Raw genomic sequence first — 24234 nt, forward strand, 5'->3', positions numbered from 1 at the left:
TGGTAAATTGCAACACACAGCCAGCACCAGGTGCAACACACAGCCAGCACCAGATTTTGCTGCCCTCAGCTGGCATCTCTGTTCCTATACCAGTAAACGTGGCAGTTCTCTAGGGCCCACTGGGACTTTTGTCCAAGGAACGGCTGTATCACCCTACAAAATGCATTCCAAACGGGAAGTGCTTCTCCCCATGTGGCACAGGGGTCCCTCAGATCACACTGCATGCACCCAGGGATTTTCCCTGTTTCATCCACAGAGCACCCACCACCAGCCACTGAGCTCCAAAACTTCAGACAGTGGGCTCTACTGTTTATAGAATACTGTCCATATTGAAATCCTCTCCTTATTCCCCATCAATGGTTTTGGGGAACAGAGTTCTTGTCCAGTCCCCTGAGAATGTTTTCACTCTTTATTTCTCTGTCTCCAGCTACTTCCAGGGGGGAGTGCTGTTCTTGTGCAATCCTGACATGCTGCACTCTGTCCCCCTTTCTCTTTCTCTTTGTCCTCTCTCCATGAAAATTGCTCCCTACCCACTGCAGCACTGCAGCTTTTATCTTCCCCAATTCACCTCTGCACAATGCATACCTGGCAAGATCTCTTGCTCAAATTGTGCAGATTGTTGCGTTAATCCTCAGATCAATTTCCTAGGTGTTTAAAATGATTTGATGTTGATCTAGCTGTGTTTCAGGGATGAGATAATGTGAGGGTCCCCATACTACTCCACCATCTTAACTCCTCCCTTCCTTTACTGTTTTTGTTTTCATGTGGTGTTTTAAGTGGATACTCACAACACATGATCTCACTACAACAGCAATAGTAGGTGACTATAAAATTATTGATGTAGTGCAGTATGTACTATGGTTAATATTATGCAGTTATGATTTAACACTGCATCTTTATATTTTTTTACATTTCTCCCAACTGTGAATGGTGCCGTGTGCCACCTGTGTTTATGTGCATAACTTTTGATAAATTTTAACTTTTTATAATAGATTTGTGTATATTTTATAGTAGTGAATAATAGACTAGTATCTACATATGTTTTATGCATTCATGACATATCACACTTTTCCTTAATTTTTTCAACATTTCTAGGGAATATGGTTCATCTGTGAGTTTCCTCAAGTAGTAAAAAATACCCAAATATTTTTACAATATATTTATGGAAAAGAATCCACATTTAAGTGAAATCATACAGTTCAAGTTTGTGTTGTTCAAAGGCCAATTGTACAGGCCAGTATCCCTGAAGAATACAGGTACAGAAATTCTCAACAAATACTGACAAGCCACAGTCAATAGCACTTTAAAAGAGTTATCCCTGGGATGCAAGAACAGTTAAACATTTGTACTTCAAAAAGTGTGATATATCACATTAATAGAATGAAAGAAATAAATGATCATTTGAATAGATGCAGAAAATGCATTTAAGAAAATTCAACATTCATTCATGATAAAAACTCCTAACAAATTGGGTATAGAAGAAATGCTCCTCAAAATAAAAAAGTCCATATATGACAAGTTCACAACTAACATTGTACTCAATGGTGGAAGGTTGAAAGTTTTTGCTCTAAGATCAAGAAGAAGACATAAGTGCCCATTGTCACCAGTCCTTTTCAACATAATACTGAAATCCCTTGATGGAGCAGTCAGGTGAGACTGTTCTTACTGACTGTAAGAATTAAAACTCATCAGGATTGGAAAGGAAGAAGTAAAATTGTCTCTATTTGAGATGACATAATTTTATATATAGAAAATCCTAAAAACTATGCCAAAAAATAAAATACTTGTTACAACTAATCAACAGCTGAAAAAATATATAGAAAGCTTATGAAAGAAATTGAAGAAGACACAAAGAAATGGAGAAAAACATTCCATGTTCATGGATCGGAAGAACAAATATTGTTAAAATGTCAACACTACCCAAAGCAATCTACACATTCAAAGCAATCTTTATCAAAATAACAGTGGCATTGTTCACAGAGCTAGAACAAACAATTCTAAAATTTGTATAGAACCAGAAAAGACTCCTAATAGCAAAAGTAATGTTGAAAAGGAAAACCAAAACTGGAGGCATCACAATTCCGTACTTCAAGCTGTATTACAAAGCTATAATGATAAAGATGGTATGATACTGGCACAAAAAGAGACACATAGATCAATGAAATAGAATAGAGAACCCAGAAATGAACCCACAAATGTATGGCCAACTAATCTTTGACAGAGCAGGAAAGAGTATACAATGGAAAAAAGTTTCTTTAGTAAATGGTACTGGGAGAACTAGACAGCAACATGCAGAAGAATGAACCTGGACCCCTTTCTTAAACCATACAGAAAAATAAATTCAAAATGGATAAAAGGCCTGAATGTGAGACAGGAAGCCATCAAAATCCTAGGGGAGAAAACAGGCAGCAACCTCTTTAACCTTGGCTTCAGCAACTTACTAGACATGTCTCCAGTGGCAAGGGAAACAAAAGCATAAATGAACTATTGGGACCTCATCAAGATAAAAAGCTTCTGCACAGCAAAGGAAATAATCAACAAAATCAAAAGGCAACCAACAGAATGGGAGAAGATATTTGCAAATTACATATTAGATAAAGGGTTAGAAATCTGAACTCTATATAGAACTTGTTGAACTCAACACCCAAAAAACAATCCAGTGAAGAAATGGGCAAAAGGCATTAACAGACACTTAAGAAGACATCTAGGTGGCTAACAGACACATGAAATGATGCTCAACGTCACTCATTGTAGGGAAATACAAATCAAAATCACAATGAGAACCATCTCACACCTGTCAGAATGGCTAAAATTAACAATGTAGGAAACAAGAGATGTTGGTGAGCATGCAGAGAAAGGGGAACACTTTTGCACTGGTGGTGGGCATGAAAACTGGAAAACAGTCTGGAGGTTCTTCAAAAAAAATTAAAAATAGAACTACCCTATGGCCAAGCAATTTCACTACTAGGTATTTATCCAAATGATACAAAATGCTGATTCAAAGGGGCACATACACCCCAATATTTATAGCAGCACAATCAACATCAAAGAGACACATGCACCCCAATATTTATAGCATCACTGTCAATAATAACCAAATTATGGAAAGAGCCCAAATGTCCATTGACTGATGAGTGGGTAAAAAAGATGTGAGATACACACACACACACACAATGGAATACTACTCGGCAATCAAAAAGGATGAAATCTCGCCATTTGCAACAACATGAATAGAACTAGATTGTATTATGCTAGGTGAAATAAATATCATATGAATTCACTCACATATGGAATTTAAGAAACAAAACAGGAGTTTTGGGAAGATGGCGGCATAGGAGGACGCTGGGCTCACCACATCCTGTGGATCACTTAGATTCCACCCACGCCTGCCTAAATAACCCAGAAAATCACCAGAAGACTAGCAGAATGGATTCTCTGCAGCCAAGCATAGACAAGCGGTCCACAGAAGAGGGTAGGAAGGGCAGAGAGGTAGTGAGTGCTACACGGACTGGTGGGAGGGAGCCAGGGTGGAGGGCAGCTTGCCGGCAAAGCAGAGCCCCCGAGTCTGGCTTGCAAAAACGCAGGAGCTGGACGGAGTGTGTTCTGACAGCAAGTGGAACATAACATCTGGAAGGTTATAGGTTAACGGATCTGCTTGGAGAATGGGAGGGATGGAGGACAACGGGAGGGAGAGTTGTTGAGCCCCAGACAACAGAGCACAGCTTGGCAAGGAACAAAGGCACTCACCAGCGCCATCTCCCTCGCCCATCCCCCAGCCAAAATCCCAAAGGGAACCAGTTCCTGTCAGGGAACTTACTTGCACCACAAACACCCAATGCTGTGCTTCTGCGGATCCATCCCTCTGGCGGGTCTGACTCCCTCCCGGTGCCGCAGAGCTCCTCCCAAAGCAGATCACTAAAGGAAAAGTGAGCTGAGCCTGCCCCTCCTGTCCCTGTGCACCTTACTGATCCACCTCAGCTAATACGCCAGATCCCCAGCACCACAAGCCTGGCAGTGTGCAAGTAGCCCAGACGGGCCACACCACTCCACAGTGAATCCCGCCCCTAGGAGAGGGGAAGAGAAGGCACACACCAGTCTGACTGTGGCCCCAGCGGTGGGCTGGGGGCAGACATCAGGTCTGACTGTGGCTCTGCCCTCCAACGCACGTGATTCAAGACAGCACAGTGGAAGTGCCCCGCAGTTCGACACCACTCCAGGGACTATCCAACATGACGAAACAGAAGAATTCCACTCAAAAAAACCTCCAGGAAATAATGACAGCTAACGAACTGATCAAAAACGATTTAAACAATATAACAGAAAGTGAATTTAGAATAATAGTCATAAAATTAATCGCTGGGCTTGAAAACAGTATAAAGGACAGCAGAGAATCTATTGTTACAGAGATCAAGGGACTAAGGAACAGTCAGGAGGAGCTAAAAATGCTACTAATGACCTGCAAAATAAAATGGAGATGACCACAGCTCAGACTGAAGAGGCAAAGGAGAGAATAGGTGAACTAGAAGAAAAATATGGAAAAAGAAGAAGCTGAGAAAAAGAGAGATAAAAAAAATCCAGGAGTATGAGGGGAAAATTAGAGAACTAAGTGATGCACTAAAGAGACATAATCTATGCATAATTGGTATTCCAGAGGAGGAAGAGAGAGGGAAAGGTGTACTTGAAGAAATCATAGCTGAGAACTTCCCTGATCTGGGGAAGGAAAAAGGCATTGAAATCCAAGAGGTGCAGAGAACTCCCTTCAGACATAACTTGATTCGATCTTCTGCATGACATATCATAGTGAAACTGGCAAAATACAAGGATAAAGAGAAAATTCTGAAAGCAGCTAAGGATAAACATGCTCTAACATATAAAGGGAGACCAATCAGATGCGTGACGGATCTCTCTACTGAAACTTGGCAGGCGAGAAAGGATTGGCACGAGATCTTAAACGTATTGAACAGAAAAAATATGTAGCCGAGAATCCTCTATCCAGCAAATCTGTCATTTAGAATAGAAGGAGAGATAAAGGTCTTCCCAAACAAACAAAAACTGAAGGAATTCATCACCACTAAACCAGCCATACAAGAGATCCTAAGGGGGATCCTGTGAGACAAAGTACCAGAGACATCGCTACAAGCATGAAACCAACAGACATCACAATGACTCTAAACCCATATCTCTCTATAATAACACTGAATGTCAATGGACTAAATGTGCCAACAAAAGACACAGGGTATCAGAATGGATAAAAACACAAGACCCATCTATTTGCTGTCTACAAGAGACTCATTTTAGACCTGACGACACCTTCAGATTGAAAGTGAGGGAGTAGAGAACTATTTATCATGCTACTGGAAGTCAAACGAAACCTGGAGTAGCCATACTTATATCAGACAAACTAGACTTTAAATTAAAGGCTGGAACAAGAGATGAAGAAGGGCATTATATAATAATTACAGGGTCTATCCATCAGGAAGAGCTAACAATTATAAATGTCTATGCGCCAAATACTGGAGCCCCCGAATATGTAAAACAATTACTCACAAACATAAGCAACCTTATTGACAAGAATGTGGTAATTGCAGGGGACTTTAATACCCCACTTACAACAATGGATAGATCATCTAGACACATGGTCAATAAAGAAACAAGGGCCCTGAATGATACATTGGATCAGATGGACTTGACAGATATATTTAGAACTCTGCATCCCAAAGCAACGGAATATACTTTCTTCTCGAGTGCACATGGAACATTCTCCAAGATAGATCACATATTGGATCAAAAAACATCCCTTCATAAGTATACAAGAATTGAGATCATACCATGCATACTTTGGACCACAATGCTATGAAGCTTGAAATCAACCACAGGAAAAAGTCTGGAAAACTTCCAAAAGCATGGAGGTTAAAGAACACCCTACTAAAGAATGAGAGGGTCAACCAGGCAATTAGAGAAGAAATTAAAAAATACATGAAAACAAATGAAAATGAAAATACAATAATCCAAACGCTTTGGGATGCAGCGAAGGCAGTCCTGAGAGGAAAATACATTGCAATCCAGGCCTATCTCAAGAAACAAGAAAAATCCCAAATACAAAATTGAACAGCACACCTAAAGGAAATAGAAGCAGAGCAGCAAAGACACCCGAAACCCAGCAGAAGAAGAGAACTAATACAGATCAGAGCAGAAATTAACAGTATAGAATCTAAAAAAAAACTGTAGAGCAGATCAACGAAACCAAGAGTTGGTTTTTTGAAAAAATAAACAAAATCGATAAACCTCTAGCCAGGCTTCTCAAAAAGAAAAGGGAGATGACCCAAATAGATAAAATCATGAATGAAAATGGAATTATTACAACCAATCCCTCAGACATAAAAGCAATTATCAGGGAATACTATGAAAAATTATATGCCAACAAATTGGACAACCTGGAAGAAATGGACAAATTCCTAAACACCCACACTCTTCCAAAACTCAAAAGGAGGAAACAGAAAGCTTGAACAGATCCATAACCAGTGAAGAAATTGAATCAGTTATCAAAAATCTCCCACAATTAAGAGTCCAGGACCAGATGGCTTCCTTGAGGAATTCTACCAGACATTTAAAGCAGAGATAATACCTATCCTTCTCAAGCTATTCCAAAAAATAGAAAGGGAAAGAAAACTTCCAGACTCAATCTATGAAGCCAGTATTACTTTGATTCATAAACCAGACAGAGACCCAGTAAAAAAAGAGAACGACAGGCCAATATCCCTGATGAATATGGATGTAAAAATTCTCAATAGGATACTAGCAAATCGAATTCAACAGCTTATAAAAAGAATTACTCACCATGATCAAGTGGGATTCATTCCTGGGATGCAGGGCTGGTTCAACATTCGCAAATCAATGTGATACATCACATTAATAAAAGAAAAGATAAGAACCATATGATCCTGTCAATCGATGCAGAAAAAGCATTTGACAAAATTCAGCATCCTTTCTTAATAAAAACCCCTGAGAAAGTTGGGATAGAAGGAACATACTTAAGCATCATAAAAGCCATTTATGAAAAGCCCACAGCTAACATCAACCTCAATGGGGAAAAACTGAGAGCTTTCTCCCTGAGACCAGGAACACAACAGGGATGTCCACTCTCACCGCTGTTGTTTAACATAGTGTTGGAAGTGCTAGCATCAGCAATCAGACAGCAAAAGGAAATGAAAAGCATCAAAATTGGCAAAGATGAAGTCAAGCTTTCGCTTTTTGCAGATGGCATGATATTATACATGGAAAATTCGATAGACTCCACCAAAAGTCTGCTAGAACTGATACATGAATTCAGCAAAGTTGCAGGATACAAAATCAATGTACAGAAATCAGTTGTGTCCTTATACACTAATAATGAAGCAACAGAAAGACAAATAAAGAAACTGATCCCATTCACAATTGCACCAAGAAGCATAAAATACCTAGGAATAAATCTAACCAAAGATGTAAAAGATCTGTATGCTGAAAACTATAGAAAGCTTATGAAGAAAATTGAAGAAGATATAAAAAATGGAAAAACATTCCATGCTCATTGGTTGGAAGGATAAATATTGTCAAAATGTCAATACTACCCAAAGCTATCTACACATTCAATGCAATCCCAATCAAAACTGCACCAGCATTCTTCTCGAAGCTAGAACAAGCAATCTTAAAATTCATATGGAACCACAAAAGGTCCCAAATAGCCAAAGTAATTTTGAAGAAGAAGACCAAAGCAGGAGGCATCATAATCCCAGACGTTAGTCTCTACTAAAAAGCTGTAATCATCAAGACAGCATGGTATTGGCACAAAAACAGACACATAGACCAATGGAATAGAATAGAAACCCCAGAACTAGACCCACTAACGTATGGCCAATTAATCTTTGACAAAGCAGAAAAGAATATCCAATGGAAAAAAGACAGTCTCTTTAACAAATGGTGCTGAAAGAACTGGACAGCAACATGCAGAAGAATGAAACTAGACCACTTTCTTACACCATTCACAAAAATTAACTCAAAATGGATAAAGGACTTGATTTGGAGGCAGGAAACCATCAAAACCCTAGAGGAGAAAGCAGGAAAAGACCTCTCTGACCTCAGCCACAGCAATTTCTTACTTGACACATCCCCAAAGGCAAGGGAATTAAAAGCAAAAATGAACTATTGGGACCTCATGAAGATATAAAGCTCCTGCACAGCAAAGGAAACAATCAACAAAACTAAAAAGCAACCAACAGAATGGGAAAAGATATTTGCAAATCACATATCGGACAAAGGGCTAGTATCGAAAATCTATAAAGAGCTCACCAAACTCCACACCCGAAAAACAAATAACCCAGTGAAGAAATGGGCAGAAAACATGAATAGACACTTCTCTAAAGAAGACATCCGGATGGCCAACAGGCACATGAAAAGATGCTCAACGTCGCTCCTCATCAGGGAAATACAAATCAAAACCACACTCAGATATCATCTCACACCAGTCCGAGTGGCAAAAATGAACAAATCAGGAGACTATAGATGCTGGAGAGGATGTGGAGAAACGGGAACCCTCTTGCACTGTTGGTAGGAATGCAAACTGGTACATCCACTCTGGAAAACAGTGTGGAGATTCCTCAAAAAATTAAAAATAGACCTACCCTATGACCCAGCAGTAGCACTGCTAGAATTTACCCAAGGGGATACAGGAGTACTGATGCATAGGGGCACTTGTACCCCAATGTTGATAGCAGCACTCTCAACAATAGCCAAATTATGGAAAGAGCCTAAATGTCCATCAACTGATGAATGGATAAAGAAATTGTGGTTTATATACAGAATGGAGTACTATGTGGCAATGAGAAAGCATGAAATATGGCCCTTTGTAGCAACATGGATGGAACTGGAGAGTGTTATGCTAAGTGAAATAAGCCATACAGAGAAAAACAGATACCATATGTTTTCACTCTTATGTGGATCCTGAGAAACTTAACAGAAACCCATGGGGGAGGGGAAGGAAAAAAAAAAAAGAGGTTAGAGTGGGAGAGAGCCAAAGCATAAAAGACTGTTAAAAACTGAGAACAAACTGAGGGTTGATGGGGGGTGGGAGGGAGGGGAGGGTAGGTGATGGTCATTGAAGAGGGCATCTTTTGGGATGAGAACTGGGTGTTGTATGGAAACAATTTGACAATAAGTTTCATATATTAAAAAAATAAAATAAAATAAGAGATGAACAAGGGGAAAGGAAGGAAAAATAAAAACAGGGAGGGATAGAAACAATAAGAGACTCTGAAAGAGAACAAACTGAGGGTTGCTGGAGGGGTGTTAGGTGGGGGGATGGGCTAAATGGGTGATGGGCATTAAGGAGGACATTTGTTGTGATGAGCACTAGGTGTTATATGTAAGAGGTGAATCACTAAATTCTACTCCTGAAACCATAATTACACTATATTTAAATAACATACAAAAATTAGTAGTGTTTCTATGTACTAACAACAATATGAGAAATTAACACAATCTCATTTATAATAGTATCAAAAATAATAACAGTAAATGTAATCAATTAGGTGAAATATCTGTATACTTAAAACTCTAAGATGAAAGAAATTGAAGAAGACACAAATAAAAGATATCCTGTGTTCATAAATTAGAAGAATTGATATTGCAAAAAATATCCATACTACCTAAAATGATATACAGAGTCAATGCAATCCCCATCAAAATTTTAATAGCATTTTCACAGAAACAGAGAAGATAATCCTGAAATGCATATAGAACCACAAAAGACTCTGAATAGCCAGACCAATTCAAAGAAACATGAACAAAGATGGAGACACCACACTTCCTGATTCAAATTATATTACAAAGCTATAGTAATCAAACAGTATTGTACTGGCATAAAAACAGACACATAGATCAATGGGACGTAATGAAGTGCTCAGAAATAAACTCATGCATATATAGTTAACTAATATTTGACAAGGATGTCAAGAATACACAATGAGGAAAGAATAGTCTTTTCAATAAATGGTAGTGGGGAAAACTGGATATCCACATGCAAAAGAATGAATTTGGACCCCTGTCTTACAAATTAATGCAAAATGAATTAAATACTTAAATGTAAGTAAGACCTGACACCAGAAGCACAGGCAATGAAAGCTAATACAATAAGTGGGACTGCATAGAACTAAAGAGCATCTTCATAGCAAAGGAAAAAATCAATAAAAAGGCAATCTGAATAATGGTAGAATATGTTTGCAAACCATATGTCTGATAAAAGATTATAGTCCAAAATATATACAGACCTCCTATAACTCAATAGCAAAAAAAAACCAAAACCGGTCTAATTAAAATGGGTCAAGGATGAGTGAAATTTTTCTGAAGACATACAAATGGCCAATAGGTACATGAAAATGTGTTCAATGTTACTAATCATCAGGGAGAGATTATCACCTCACACCTCCTAGAATGGCTATCATTAAAATAACAAGAGATAACAAGCGTTGGAAAGTATGTGGAGGAAAGTGAACCCTTGTGCACTCTTGGTGGGATATAAATTGGCACAGCTACTATGGGAACTAGTATGGAAGTTTGTCAAAAAATTAAAAATAGACTTGGCATATTATCCAGTGATCGCACTTCTACATATATGTCCAAAGGAAAAAAGAAATCAGTACCTAGAAGAGGTATCTGCACCCCTATGATCATTGTAGTATTATTTACAATAGACAAAACATGGAAACAATTTAAGTGCCAATAAGTGGATGAATGAGTGAAGTAAAAGTGATAGTTACACACATACACAATGAAGTATTACCTCAACCATAAAAAAATAAAAATAAAAATCCTGCCAGTTTTGACAACATGGATGAATCTAGAAGACATTATACTAAGTGAAATAAGCCAAAGACAAATATTGTGTGGTAACATTTACATGTAGAATCTAAAAAAATTTATAGAAACAGAGGAGAATGGTGGTTTCCAGGGACTGAGAGGTGGGGGAAATGGGGAGATGTTGATCAAAGGGTACAAAATTTCAGTTATAAGATGAATAAACTCTGGATATCTAATGTACAGCATGATGACTACAGTTAATAACACTGTATTGTATACTTGAAATTTGCTGAGAGTAAATTCGTAAGTGGTGTCATCACCAGAGTGATAGATGTGTTAATTAACTGAATTGCAGTAATCATTTCACAACATACATACACATTGTACACCCTAAATGTATACAATTTTTTTCAATCATAAATCATATTTCAATAAAACTGGGGTGCCAGGGGAAGCAAAGAGGCAAAAAGAATTCTCCTTAGAACTGAAACCTTTTGTTTGGTTGGGAGGGTTTCCCATTTCTTCCCTTGTATTGCAGACTATCTGGGTCCAATGTGAAATAGTCAAGAGATCATGGAAAGTCTCCTTTGCGCATTCACAGATATTCATAACCTAGATACTTTCTGTGGGTGAAAAATTACAGGTGGGTGTTTAGAAAGTTTAATGTATTAATTCATTGTGTCAATTAACTGACTAGGTTCTCTGAAATATAACTCTGATATTTTGTATCTCCTTACATCATCTGCTATGCCAAATAATGAAGCTTCGATCAGATTGGAAGATTTTTTTTCAAAGTTCCCCATTATATTTCCACCCTGTGTCTCAGCTTATTATTAAGATTATTAGGTACCATCTTTGTTGTGTATGAAATATTCAAGAGTACAATATAAAACATAATGCATATGTATTCACAAATTAGTTATTATCTATGGATCATAAATGCAAAACAGTTGAGCAAATTAATGCTTTACATAAATATATTTTTATAAAATGGACCATTACATTCCCCCCTCTTCGTGCTGCCTCTCTTTGTGTATCTTATTATGAAATATGACCCTTTATGTGGTTTAGGGAATTTTCCCCTGCCTTTGCAGTCCAGCCTATTAAGTTCCATTTGTGTTAAATGTGAAATATCTGAGAATATAATATAAAACACATTCACAATCTAGCTGGTATCAAAGGTTGTGAAGATACAAGGTTTTTTTAAATAGCTTGGCAAATTAACTCATTATACTAAGTGAGTGGATATATTTTCTTAAATTCATGTTTGGATTTTGTTTTCAATTCTCTATTTCCACTCCTTGTACTTTTATCTTGCCTTCTTCATCTTTATATCTCCATCTCTCTGACTTGTCTTTTTTCTCACTCTCTCTTATTTTCTTCTGAGTTACCTAGGCTACATGTCTAGACAGCTAATATATACAATGACAGTAATAAAAATATTATTCTAACAAATAGTCAAATTTATAGGAATGGAAAAATAAGATCATACATCCAAATCCTCCACTTAGGAAATTAGTGCAATAATTCGACAAAGGAGAAATAATAGAATTGGTGCTGAAACAGGGAATGGTGTGAACACAGATTTTGAGGAATTTTATTCATTTATTTGAATCTGGAGCACAGAGGAGGAGCCTTCTTCTTAGAATTACAAGCATACCTCATTTTATTTAGTTGGTTGTATTTTTCTTTGTTTTATTAAAGTATAGTTGCCATACAACTATATCAAGTGTATCAAGTGTACAACAGAGTAATCTGACAATTCTGTACATTATACAATGTTCAGCCCATAAATGTAGTTACCATCTGTCACCATACAAAGTTATTACAATATTATTAACTATATTCCCTATGCTGTGGCTTTCATCTTCATGATGAGCATTTATAACTGCAAGTTTGTACCTCTTTTTTAAAAAATATATTTTTTATTGTCAAGTTGGCTAACATACATTGTATACAGTGTGCTCTTGGCTTCAGGAGTAGATTCCCATGATTCATCACTCACATACAACACCCAGTGATCATCCCAACAAGTGCCCTCCTCAATGGCCATCTCCCATTTTCCACTCCCTTGCACCTACCCCCATCAACCCTCAGTTTGTTCTCTGTATTCGAGAGTCTTTTATGTTTTGCCCCTTCCGGTCCCCCATGGTATTTTCTTAAGTTTCTCAAATTTCACATATGAGTGAAAACATGATATCTGTCTTCTCTGACTTATTTCACTTAGTGTAATACCCTCCAGTTCCATCCACGTTGTTGCAAATGGCAAGATTTCATTCTTTTTCATTGCTGAGTAATATTCCACTTCTACATCTTCTTTATCCATTCATCAGTTGATGGACATTTGGGCTTTTTCCATAATTTGGCTATTGTTGATAGTGCTTCTATAAACATTGGAGTACATGTGCCCCTATAAATCAGCACTCCCGTATCTTTTGGATAAATTCATAGTAGTACTATTGCTGGGTCATAGGGTAATTCTATTTTTAATTTTTTGAGGAACCTCCACACTGTTTTCCAGAGTGGCTGCACCAGTCTACATTGCCACTGACAGTGAAAGAGCATTCCCAAGTTTGTACCTCTTAATTTCCTTCATCTATTTTGCCCATCCCCCACCCCTCCCCTCTGGAAATCCCTAGTTTGTTCCCTGTATTTATGAGTCTATTTCTGTTTTCTGTTCCTTTGTTTTTAGATCCCACATATATGTGGAATCATATAGTATTTGTCTTTTTCTGACTTGCTTCACCTAGCATAGTACCCTCTAGCTCTACTCATATTGGTTCAAATGGCAGTGCTTCATTGTTTTTATGGCTGAGTAGTATTCCATTAAATAAACACACACACACACCATCTTCTTTATCCATTCATCTATCTGTGGACACTTAGTTTGCTTCCATATCTTGGCTATTGTAAATAATGCTACAATGAACATAGAGGTGCATATGTCTTTTGTAATTAGTGTTTTTGTTTTGAGTAAATGCCTCAATACTGTGTCTTTTACAAATTGAATTTTTGTGGAAACCCTATGTCAACCAAATCTATAGTGCCAATTTTCCACAAGCATTTGCTAACTTTGTGTCTCTGTGTTACATTTTGGTAAATCGTGCAATATTTCAATTTTTCTTTATTATTATATTATGGTAATCTGTGATCAGTGATTATGACTTGCTGAAAGCTTAGATTATCACTTTTGGACAATAAAATATTTTTAAAATAAGGTATATACATTTTCTTACACATAATGCTTTTGCACATTCAATAAACTACAGTATAGTATAAACATAACTTTTATATGCACTGAGAAAACAAAAATTCACTTTACTCACTTTATTGCAATATTTGCTTTATTTTTCTGGTCTGAAAGTGAATTGGCAGTATCTCTGAGGTATGCCTGTACCTCATACTGAGGACTCAGAGCATTCAGAGAGAAAGCTACTCATATAAAATATCCATGGAGTATGGGTCTTTCTCTGGTCACCTTTCAATTAATATTCTGGACCTCACATGGAGGAGCATATTCAGAATTCAGAAAAGAATGCCCATAATTTATAATCACATGAAAATAATACACATATATGTGAGAGAATAGTATTAATATGGTTCCTAAATCAAAGGGCATCAAAGGGTGTACAGTAGAAAGTCTCCCTCCCATAGATGCCCCCAAACCACCATCTCATTTTTCCTCCCTTCAAGTACTACAATTAATAGCCTTCCAGGAACATTATCCATATACCAGTATATATCCCTAACTGTTCAGTGTTCTATGCTTTGCTTTTTTTTTACTCAACAATATATCCTACAGATATTCCCACTAAATGATACATCAAGAATTTCCTCATTCCTTCTTATAGCTGCATAGTATTGAATTGTGTGAATGAATCTAATACATTAAATCACCTCTTTACTGATGTGCATTGTATCATGTTTTCAAAAGTAATTTGAGATGTAATATAATTATGTTTATAATGACTCTATTTTCAAATAAAGTCACTGAGGTCTTGGGAGTCAGGATTTCAACATATCTTTTGAGAAGACATAATTCAATCCATAACATCTGCATTGCCAATAGTGAAGGGAAAATGATATGCTAATACACTAATACTTGGAGCATGAACTATTTAACCTTTTAAAGTGGTAATTTGTCAATATGTATTAAAGCTCTAAGAGTGTGTCTACTTTCTGAAACAGTAATCTCAATATTCTGTCTATCCTAGGCAGATGAATACACAGGGACAAAATGTGACATAGAAAATGAAAGTCTTCACAGTGTTGTTTGTAGCATTAAAACAAAGAAAAATACCAAATAACCAGTTAAATGGATTATTATAAACATGTAAGGCTATTAAAATGAAGAAATTATTTTATGGAGTTTCATGATGAAATGCTAAAGTTCCCAGTGATAACAACACTTATTATATCATTGTCAAGAATCTGTGGCCTTGGAAGGGTGATTTTTAATTTTCTTTTTAAATTTAAGGAGTACCTAAATCACATAATAATTAATATCTAATTGTTTAAATATTTATTTAACTATTTATAACTAACAAGAAGTAACAAGTGTTGGCAAGGATGTGGACGAAGGGAACCTTAGTGCACTTTGGCTGGTGGGATATAAATTGGTACAGCCACTACAGAAAATAGTATGGAGGTTCCTCAAGAAATTAAAAATATAACTACATATGGTCCAGCAATGCCAATTCTGAATATTTATCCAAGAAAATTAAAATACTAACTCAAAGATGAATGTACCCCCATGTTAATTGCAGCATTTTTATAATAGTCAAGATGATGTAGAAACAAACTAAGTGTCCATCAGTGGATGAATGGATAAAGAAAATCTATACACACATACAAATATATATACACATACATATATATGCATTTGTACAGTGGCAGTGGAATATTATTCAGCCATAAAAAGAAGGAAATCTTGCTATTTGCAACAACATGGATGGACCTTGAGGGAATTATGCTAAATGAAATAAGTCAGATAGAGAAATACCAATATTGTATGATCTCACATATATATGGAATCTAAAAAGAAAAAGAAGAAACAAGGAAACAAACCAAGTTCATAGATACACAAAACATATTGGTGGTTGCCAGGGACATGGGAGGGGCAGTGGGTAAAATGGGTGAAGGTGGTCAAAAAGTACAAACTTCCAGTTATAAAATAAATAAGTCATGGGTATGTACTATACAGCATGGTGACTATGGTTAATAATACTGTGTTGCATATTTGAAAGTTGCTGAGAGTAGATCTTAAAAGTTGTCAAGAAAAAAAATTGTAACTATATATGTTGACAGATGGTAACCAGATTTACTGTGATAATCATATTGTGATATATGAAAATATTGAATCATTATGTTGTATACCTGAAACTAATATACTGTTATGTCAATTATATCTCAATGAAAATATTACTAATTTTTGTGAATATTTTATTTGGATTTTGTACAATGACAAGAAAATATGCTTATAATATAAAATTAAATTAAAAACAATATCAATAGTATAGCTCCATTTATGTAAAAACATGTGAAGGTAACCTTCTTAAAGGTTGTATACCAAAATGTACAATAAAAAACAGTCAATGGTGGAATTAAAGAATATTTTAATTTCCATATTTTACTGTGTATTGTATTTTTCCTGTCATGAATGCACATTGCCTGTGAGATAAAGACTAAATAAACAGTGGTTTAACCAAATGAAATGGGAGTTGGTGCTGCTTGGATAGCTAAATGATGAATCTCAAAAGTTGATACCATGTGAGCAGTGCTGAGGAAGGACTGGGAAGTAAGGAGAGCCAATGGATGCAACAGGGAATTTTCTTTCTTCAGAGGTAGACATCCTGGGGGAGGTGTCTTGGGCCTCTAGGGTCCCTCTGGGCTTCTCTGAGCAGAGCCATACTGCCCGTGGGCACATACATGACCTCCTCCAGGATCCTGGGTCCTCTGTGGACACAGCTCAGGTGGGAGGGACAACAGGCATGTTTTTTGGGTATGCTATCACAGAAGGGAAGTCCTAATAGCAGCTGCCAGGGCTACACAATGCAGATGCACCTGGGAGCAAGACAATGGCTTCTGCTCAAAAACATTAAGAGGCACCATAGGACAGAAGGAATTCAGTGTGCACATGTGCACCTGTGGGTGCTGAAGGCCGCACTCCTTCCCTCTGGAGAGAGAAGAACCACTGTCCAGGTCTGGAATACCACCACCCCCCCAACACACATGCCACCAAGCCCAGCTGAATTGCCCTTGGCCCCACCTTTCCAAGGGCCCTAGGAAGGGGGTTTCAAGCACCCTAACAAGGCCTGTGCCCAGTCCAGGGGTCAGGGCATGTAAACGTAGCAGCAGGTCTGCAACTAGTAGGTGGTATTTATATTAAGATCCAGATTCAGTGAGAGCAAGCCATGTTGGGGAGGTTGGGCAACTGGCCCCAGACCACATTCCAATGCTTCCACATAGGAGGCACAGCCAGAATCTGAGCCCCAGGAGCATAGTATCCCTGCACAGTAGTAGACCTGTGAAGGCATAGAGTGCTCCTTGGAGCAAAGTAATGAGGTCCAGGTGGCCTGGGGACACCCCCCTCTGACACTTGTACAGTTTCTCCAAAACTGGGCATTTTGCTCTAGCAGCTAACTTACACCTGCTGGAGCAGGAAGACTCTTCGATCCGGGCCAGCTACATACATGGTGCCTTGCCAGCTTCCCAGCCTAGTCCAGCCACGACCAACACCATGGGCCAAACTCCAGAATTCTCTCAGAGGAGAGCAGCCTACATCTTTGTGGCCCTATACTCTCTATACCCTACATTTATTACTCTGAACCAGTTGCAGCCTCTCCAACATGTCATGTTTTCAAATCGATACCTCGGTATTGCCTTTCACTGTAATAGCCTTTCCCCACACCAAATTCCAAATCTCTAAATCCTGTCTCAAAAAGATATTTCAAATTCTTCTTTATTTAGATACCTTTCCCTGGTCCTGGAGTGGAGGGAAAACAGGGCACAGACAAGATGATATACTGTAACATCACAAGGAGAGGGAACAATGGCCAGATAATGAAATAAAATGACAAAAGTACCCTAATCCATTTATAATTGTGGATTCAGATCTTTCACCAAGACAAGTATTCCTGCCCTTGGTAGCAAAAATTATTATTAGCTATGTGAGCCCCCCAACTATACTCCATTATGCCAAATACCTTAAGCTTAGCTCAGATTCAAGGTGCCTTCTTCCTTAGGCCCCGGGAACTTGTCAGTTTCCAAATAGGATTCAAGGCTACAAAACAAGTCTCTAGGTGCCATTTATTAATACCCAAGGATTTAGCTATTAAGAGGACCTGACAAAGTTTGCCAGACAGACTTGTTTTTGAGATGGGCGACTCACTTAAAAAAATAATTCCATGGCTCATCCTTAGACTTCTTGGCTGTGTACCTGGTTTCTCCTGGGTTATTAATTTGTCACCTCAGCATTGGAAGAGTTGAGCAATTGTCTTCATGAAGCCTTTAGAATCAAAGTTCAGTTTTCCCACCATCATGGTTTCCCTTTGCCTTCTCTTCTACCACAGTCCAGCCCTAATGCTTTGACTTTCTAACCCACTCACCAAGAGACAGGAGGGCATCACAATTAAAAGCATTGTTCTGGGATCCAATCTACCTGAGTTCAGATCTTGGCTCTATTACATAATGTGACATGGGACAAATTACTGAATATTTCTATGCCTCAGTTTCCTTATGATAATAGTACCTACATCACAAGACTGTTTTGAGGATTGCATGTTATTACAAGGACTTACAATAGCGACTGGTATGTGATACATATTACAAAAATGCTTATTAAATAAAATAAATAAATACCTGTACTAGACCGGATTATCTCTGTCCCAACAACATGGCCCAGCAGGTCGTACTGATTCAGGCGGGAGCCATCCTGTGCTACTTCCACAGATTTGTTCTTCCCAAGAGTCCACGAATAAACCACTTCAGCTGTTGTATAGGCATCTAAGGCAGAAAAGGGTCAAGAAGAAGTTGAAGGGAAAGGAAAATAATTATCTTTAATACTAAACTTGCATGAGATTTATACATCCATCTAGTAAACACTCATTGAATGACTACTATAGTTTATGCTGGGTACACAGAAGTGAACCCAAAGTGGTCTGTTCTTTCAATAACTCACCATCTTCTGGACTGACAATAAATTGTTAAACTTTTCCTTCTCTTGGAGGGTCAACAGTAGAGGCAAGGGGAGGAGTAGCTAAAATATTATCTAATGTAGATGTCAAAAATTCAAATGCCTGCAGGAGCTACAGGGGTATCTTACATAAGTAAATCAGGCTATTTGGGTGATGGGCATTGAGGAGGGCACTTGGGATGAGCAATGGGTGTTGTATGTAAACCAATTTGACAATAAATTATATTCTTTAAAAAGCCTGTCAGAAATATAATAAAGCTTTTTAAAATGATTATGGGGTGAGCATATGAGATAAGGTAAAAAATCATCGTAGGAATATTTTAAATTAAAAACATGAAAACTTCCAAATTAAAAATAGCCATAATTAATTATTACAATTTTATTTTTTATTATTTTTTAATGTTTATTTTTGAGAGAGACAGTGAGAGAGAGAGAGAGCATGAGCAGGGGAGGGGCAGAGAGAGAGGGAGAAACAGAATCTAAAACAGGCTCCAGGCTCTGAGCTGTCAGCACAGAGCCTGATGTGGGGCTTAAACCCATGAACCGCCAGATCATGACCTGAGCTGAAGTCGGATGTATAACTGACTGAGCCACCCAGGTACCCTATTGTAATTTTCTTTTAAAAACTATTACCATTTTGATTTCAAAACAGAAACCTGCTTCCTTTTCTTCTGCACCAAGATGTTAATGTCAGATTTTGTATTTGGAATTCCCACATTGAGTATGGAATTTAGTATGGATTAGTTTTAACAGAGGTGTGGGCAAGAGAAATGGTGAGAGACTAAGGAGTGAGGTTATTTAGTTTAAGTCAGTATCTTAAAGGAAAAGAGTTGCTCTCTTTCCAGACACAGATTTACTCTTTGTACAGTGGGTTTAATTTTGGGGGCAAGCACCTTGCCCTAACTTAGGCACCTAGGCTCATAAAGAGAAACTGAAACATACTGTTCATCCATTTTGCCCAACTTTTGAGCTGTTGTTCAAGTCAGTTCGAGGTCTCCAGCTCCTGGTAGCAGCTGCTGTCTCTATAATATGCTCTATTTAAGCCTTTTTACCACAAAGCAAATAATTCCTAGTGAATCTACCAATGAACAAACATAAATTTGTCTCTATAAAACTTTGCAGCATTGGATATACATTTCATAAATCTGACATTAACACTCAAATGTACTAATTGTGGTCTGCTTATATTATACTTAGGAATTTTTTCAATATACCCAAGTAAAGCATTTTCTGATTTGCTTGTAATGGGCAAAAGCCAAAAATTTCTTCATTCACATCAAAATTCTCAATGTAATCATGAAAAAATACACATAACTCTACAGTATTTTTTATATCTGTTCTCTCATAAGCTACAAAAGAAAATGCCACAAGAAATCCAACTTTCCACATAATATGTTCTGTATATGGCCTCAGTCATTTATTCAGCACCGAAAAAAATACTTCTAGTTCAACATATAATTCTTCTGCAATAGACATTCTTATAAATTTGGCATGTATAAAATATTTTGGTACCTGGGAATGTTTGTTGCTCAATGTATTAATTGCATTTCCCAGCAGCAACACTTAGTGTAAGCATTCAAACACAAAACCTGTTGAAATTTCAGTCTATGTTTTAAGGTTAATTAAGATTTCTATTGTACATCTTTTTTATATATCAGTTATAATTCTCTATACCAAATTGCATGATGTTAATACCTGAAGTTGTATTTCTTCAACAAAGGCATACTTTGTATGCATAGTAAAGATGTAGAAACATTCATTTCTAGTTTTTTTTTTACTTTTTGAGAGTGAGAGAGCAAGTGGGGGAGGGACAAAAGGAGAGAGAGAGAGAGAGAGAGAGAGAGAGAGAGAGAGACTTAAGCAGGCTCCATCTCCATGGTCAACATGGAGCCTGATGCGGGGTTCAATCTCACCAATATGAGATCATGACCTGAGCTGAAATCAAAAGTTGGACACTTAACTGACTGACCCACCCAGGCACCCCAAAATATTCTTCATTTCTATAAGGAAATGCAAACTCCCCTATATGTTTTGAAACCAGTCCTCTCAGTCTTTTTTCCTTATGTTTTGACAGCTACAGGTATAAGAACTATGTCACATTCCTTTTAATTCTACTAGCAGCTCTCAATTCTACTATATGTAAAAATGCAAGTGAGTTGATTAATGGCAACTAACATTGGACCCTTTTTCAGGAAGAGAGTAAAAAGTGATAGAGATTTGGGGGAATGGCAAGCATACGCCCATTAACAAGAACAACCACTACTCAGCCGATTGTGGCCATGTGAGAGTTTGAGACCAATGTCACATCTTCTGACTTCATAAAATAATAAAAAAATCTTGGGATTTATGTGACATCTCCCAAATTTCAAATCATTGCAAATAACTTTAAAAGTTATGGGGCACCTAGGTGGCTCAGTTGGTTAAGCATCTGACTTTGGCTTAGGTCATGATCTCACAGTCCGTGAGTTCATGCCCCGTGTCGGGCTCTATGCTGACAGCTCAGAGCCTGGGGCCTGCTTCGGGTTCTGTGTCTCCCTCTCTCTCTGCCCCTCCTCCACTCACAATCTTTCTCTCTCTCTCAAAAATAAATAAACATTAATTTTTTAAAAAGTTATAAACACTATATGGATCAAACAAATTAAATTTTCAAGCTACCAATTTGCAACCTCTGGTCTAGAGATCTCCTATAAATGGCTATGGTCTTTTGTGATTCAGTCTTGGAAACAAAGCATCTTCTGATGCCTATGGGTATCTAGGGTTCCCAACTTGAATTATAGATCTTTAAACTATTATCACCAAGAAGAAAGGGAAATCCTCTCCTTAGGATTCTTCTCATTTCCTTATTTAAAATTTGTAAGACTATTAAGTGAAGACTATCACAAGGCCCTATCTTTTCATTTTCCCCAGTGCCTTCCAGCTGTAGTATATATGCTTGGGGTTCCACTACTCCTAAGCAGAGAATCACCTGTATATTTATTCTTATCTTTGCTGTTCAGGTGGTTGTAACTCTTTATGTTTATAGGACAGTGCAATCAGTGTTCTGCCCAATATACTCAAGAGTTTGACAATGTAAAGACTAGACCAGGTCTGTTCAGGGAAAGAGTAGGGGATAGAGATATTTTCCACCCCTAAGAAAGAAAAGGGATTTCTTGGTGGATCTCTTAACTTCAGCTGAGTACTTTGAGTGGACAATCCTGAATACTAGCCCTAAAAATCCTAGCAGTTCTAGTACAGATTTGACAATAAAACATGCTGCTATCCATACCTTAGAAATGTCACCGGGCCCAGAATGTCAACTTGTTTTAAGCAAAATGTAATAGTTTCATTTCTTTGGCAATAATATACAGGAACAGAGGCATTTATAGGGAAAAAATTATCTTCTATGATGGAGGTCAAAGCAGGAAAGGCATGAACTAATAAAGGAAGAGATGAAAGAATGAGAAATAAATTCAAAAAATAAATTGAAAACTACTTGATTATTCACAGCCTAACCCTGTAATGGTAAACAAAAGTTAAAGGAACCCATGGTGGTGGTGGTGGTGGTGGTGGGGTTGGGTGTGGGGATGGCACCATTGCTTCTGCTCAGAGTGGACTTTTAGGGAAGGATTCATAAAGTAGATAATGCTTAGAAGATGAGACCACCTTTAAAGGGTGAAATGACATTCATATCAAAAGAACAACACAGCAAAGGCAAAAAGCATACAGGAACATCAGTGTTAAGGGAATTAATGGTACCCCTCGATTTAGACGCTAGAGAGAAGCTGAGGTAATATTTGCCCTAATTGCCCACACTAAGAAATGAGGGTTTTAGTTGTGGATGTGCCTCAAGTAGAGAATGACAGCAAAATGTATGCTTATGAAAGAATGCCCTTGCTGCAGTATGGATAACTAGGTGGAAATAATGAAACTAAAGCTAAAACATCAGGTAAAGGCCTTCACAAATTTTGGCGTAAGTGACCCTTAGGGCAAAACAGATGGTAATTAAGTTTAATTGAGTGAGATAGAGGAGATTTCAGAGGTAGAACAGATTATAACTGATAGCTTTTCAAGAAGGTTAAGAAAGGAAAGGAGGACATTTAAGGAAGGATTCTACATGACTCTAAGATGGTAGCTTTTGCAAGTTGTAGATAATGACGAAATTCATTCACCTAGTGAGGAACAGAACTCTTCCCCTTTAGGTCTTCTCTTTCTTCTCTCCTTCCTCCATGCCCCTTGGGCTCCTTTAACCTCTCAGCTTCTCTCCCATACCTTTCTTTTCTATCCTTATTTCTCAGTTCCAATAATTCTATTTTCATGGAGGAGCAGGGGTAGAGTGTGTGTGTTGGAGGTGAATGCTGCAGAAAGGATATCTACCACAATATTGGAACTATTACACCCCCAGAATGGCCCCCTCAACATATTGTATAGGCTATGATGACACAAACATTTCATTCTCTCTTTCTGTTATTTGAGCCTTGGTATGTGTTAGGCTCCAGGAAAATGGGAAATAAAAAACAATCCTGCCACAATGGCACCAAGAGAAAGCATTCCCTTTGAACTTATCTTGTCACAGACTGATTGCATGCTTGACTGATCAGTCAACAAATATTATGTTATTATATTAGACATATAAGGCACAGAGCTGGGGAGGGGTTTCATTAGATACAGTGATCAGAGAAGACCTCTTTGGGGGAGTGGTTTTTAACCTGAAACCTAAAAAATGAGAAAGAGCCAGAGTTTGATGGGGAATATTTTAGGCCAAGAAAACAAGTACAAAGGCTTCTAAGTAGGAAAGATCTGCACTGTTCTATGAACTAGCAGAAGGCCAATGTAAAGGAGAGAGCAATATAAGATGAAGTTGAAGAAGTATGTAACAATCAGAATACAGAATCTAAATAAACCAAGAAAGGGAACACAAAAGGTTTTAGAGAAAAATTAATCAGTCAGTTTGGGCATATTGAGTAAAAATATAAGGATTCTGATGAACATAACAACTACAGCCTAAGGTTGGTATATATGAGACCAAATGGAAACAGACATTGTATAGGTTTATAACTAAAACAAATACTTAAATTCTCAGGACTTCAAATTATCTGAAATGGTAGGACAAGTTATAGCTACTACTTACTGGACAAATTTTAGATTTCTAGCATGGGGGATATGTGTTTCTGCATCTATTGTGGTGATCATGTGGTTTTTGTCCTCTATTCTACTAATATGGTGTATTACAT

The 24234-nt window shown here is 37.6% G+C and overlaps 1 protein-coding gene across 3 annotated transcripts in view; it reads right to left on the reverse strand.

The window, feature by feature from the left end:
* Window positions 1-24234, reverse strand: part of GABRA3 (gamma-aminobutyric acid type A receptor subunit alpha3) — a 330232-nt gene that overhangs the window by 47281 nt on the left and 258717 nt on the right. For all 3 annotated transcript variants that reach the window (XM_053201836.1, XM_015068025.3, XM_053201834.1), the window contains one exon: window positions 18691-18834. In XM_053201836.1, coding sequence (XP_053057811.1) covers window positions 18691-18834 — 144 coding nt within the window. The remainder of the gene's footprint in view (window positions 1-18690; window positions 18835-24234) is intronic.

The sequence above is a fragment of the Acinonyx jubatus genome, chromosome X (genome assembly GCF_027475565.1).
Source record: "Acinonyx jubatus isolate Ajub_Pintada_27869175 chromosome X, VMU_Ajub_asm_v1.0, whole genome shotgun sequence".
NCBI lineage: Eukaryota > Metazoa > Chordata > Mammalia > Carnivora > Felidae > Acinonyx > Acinonyx jubatus.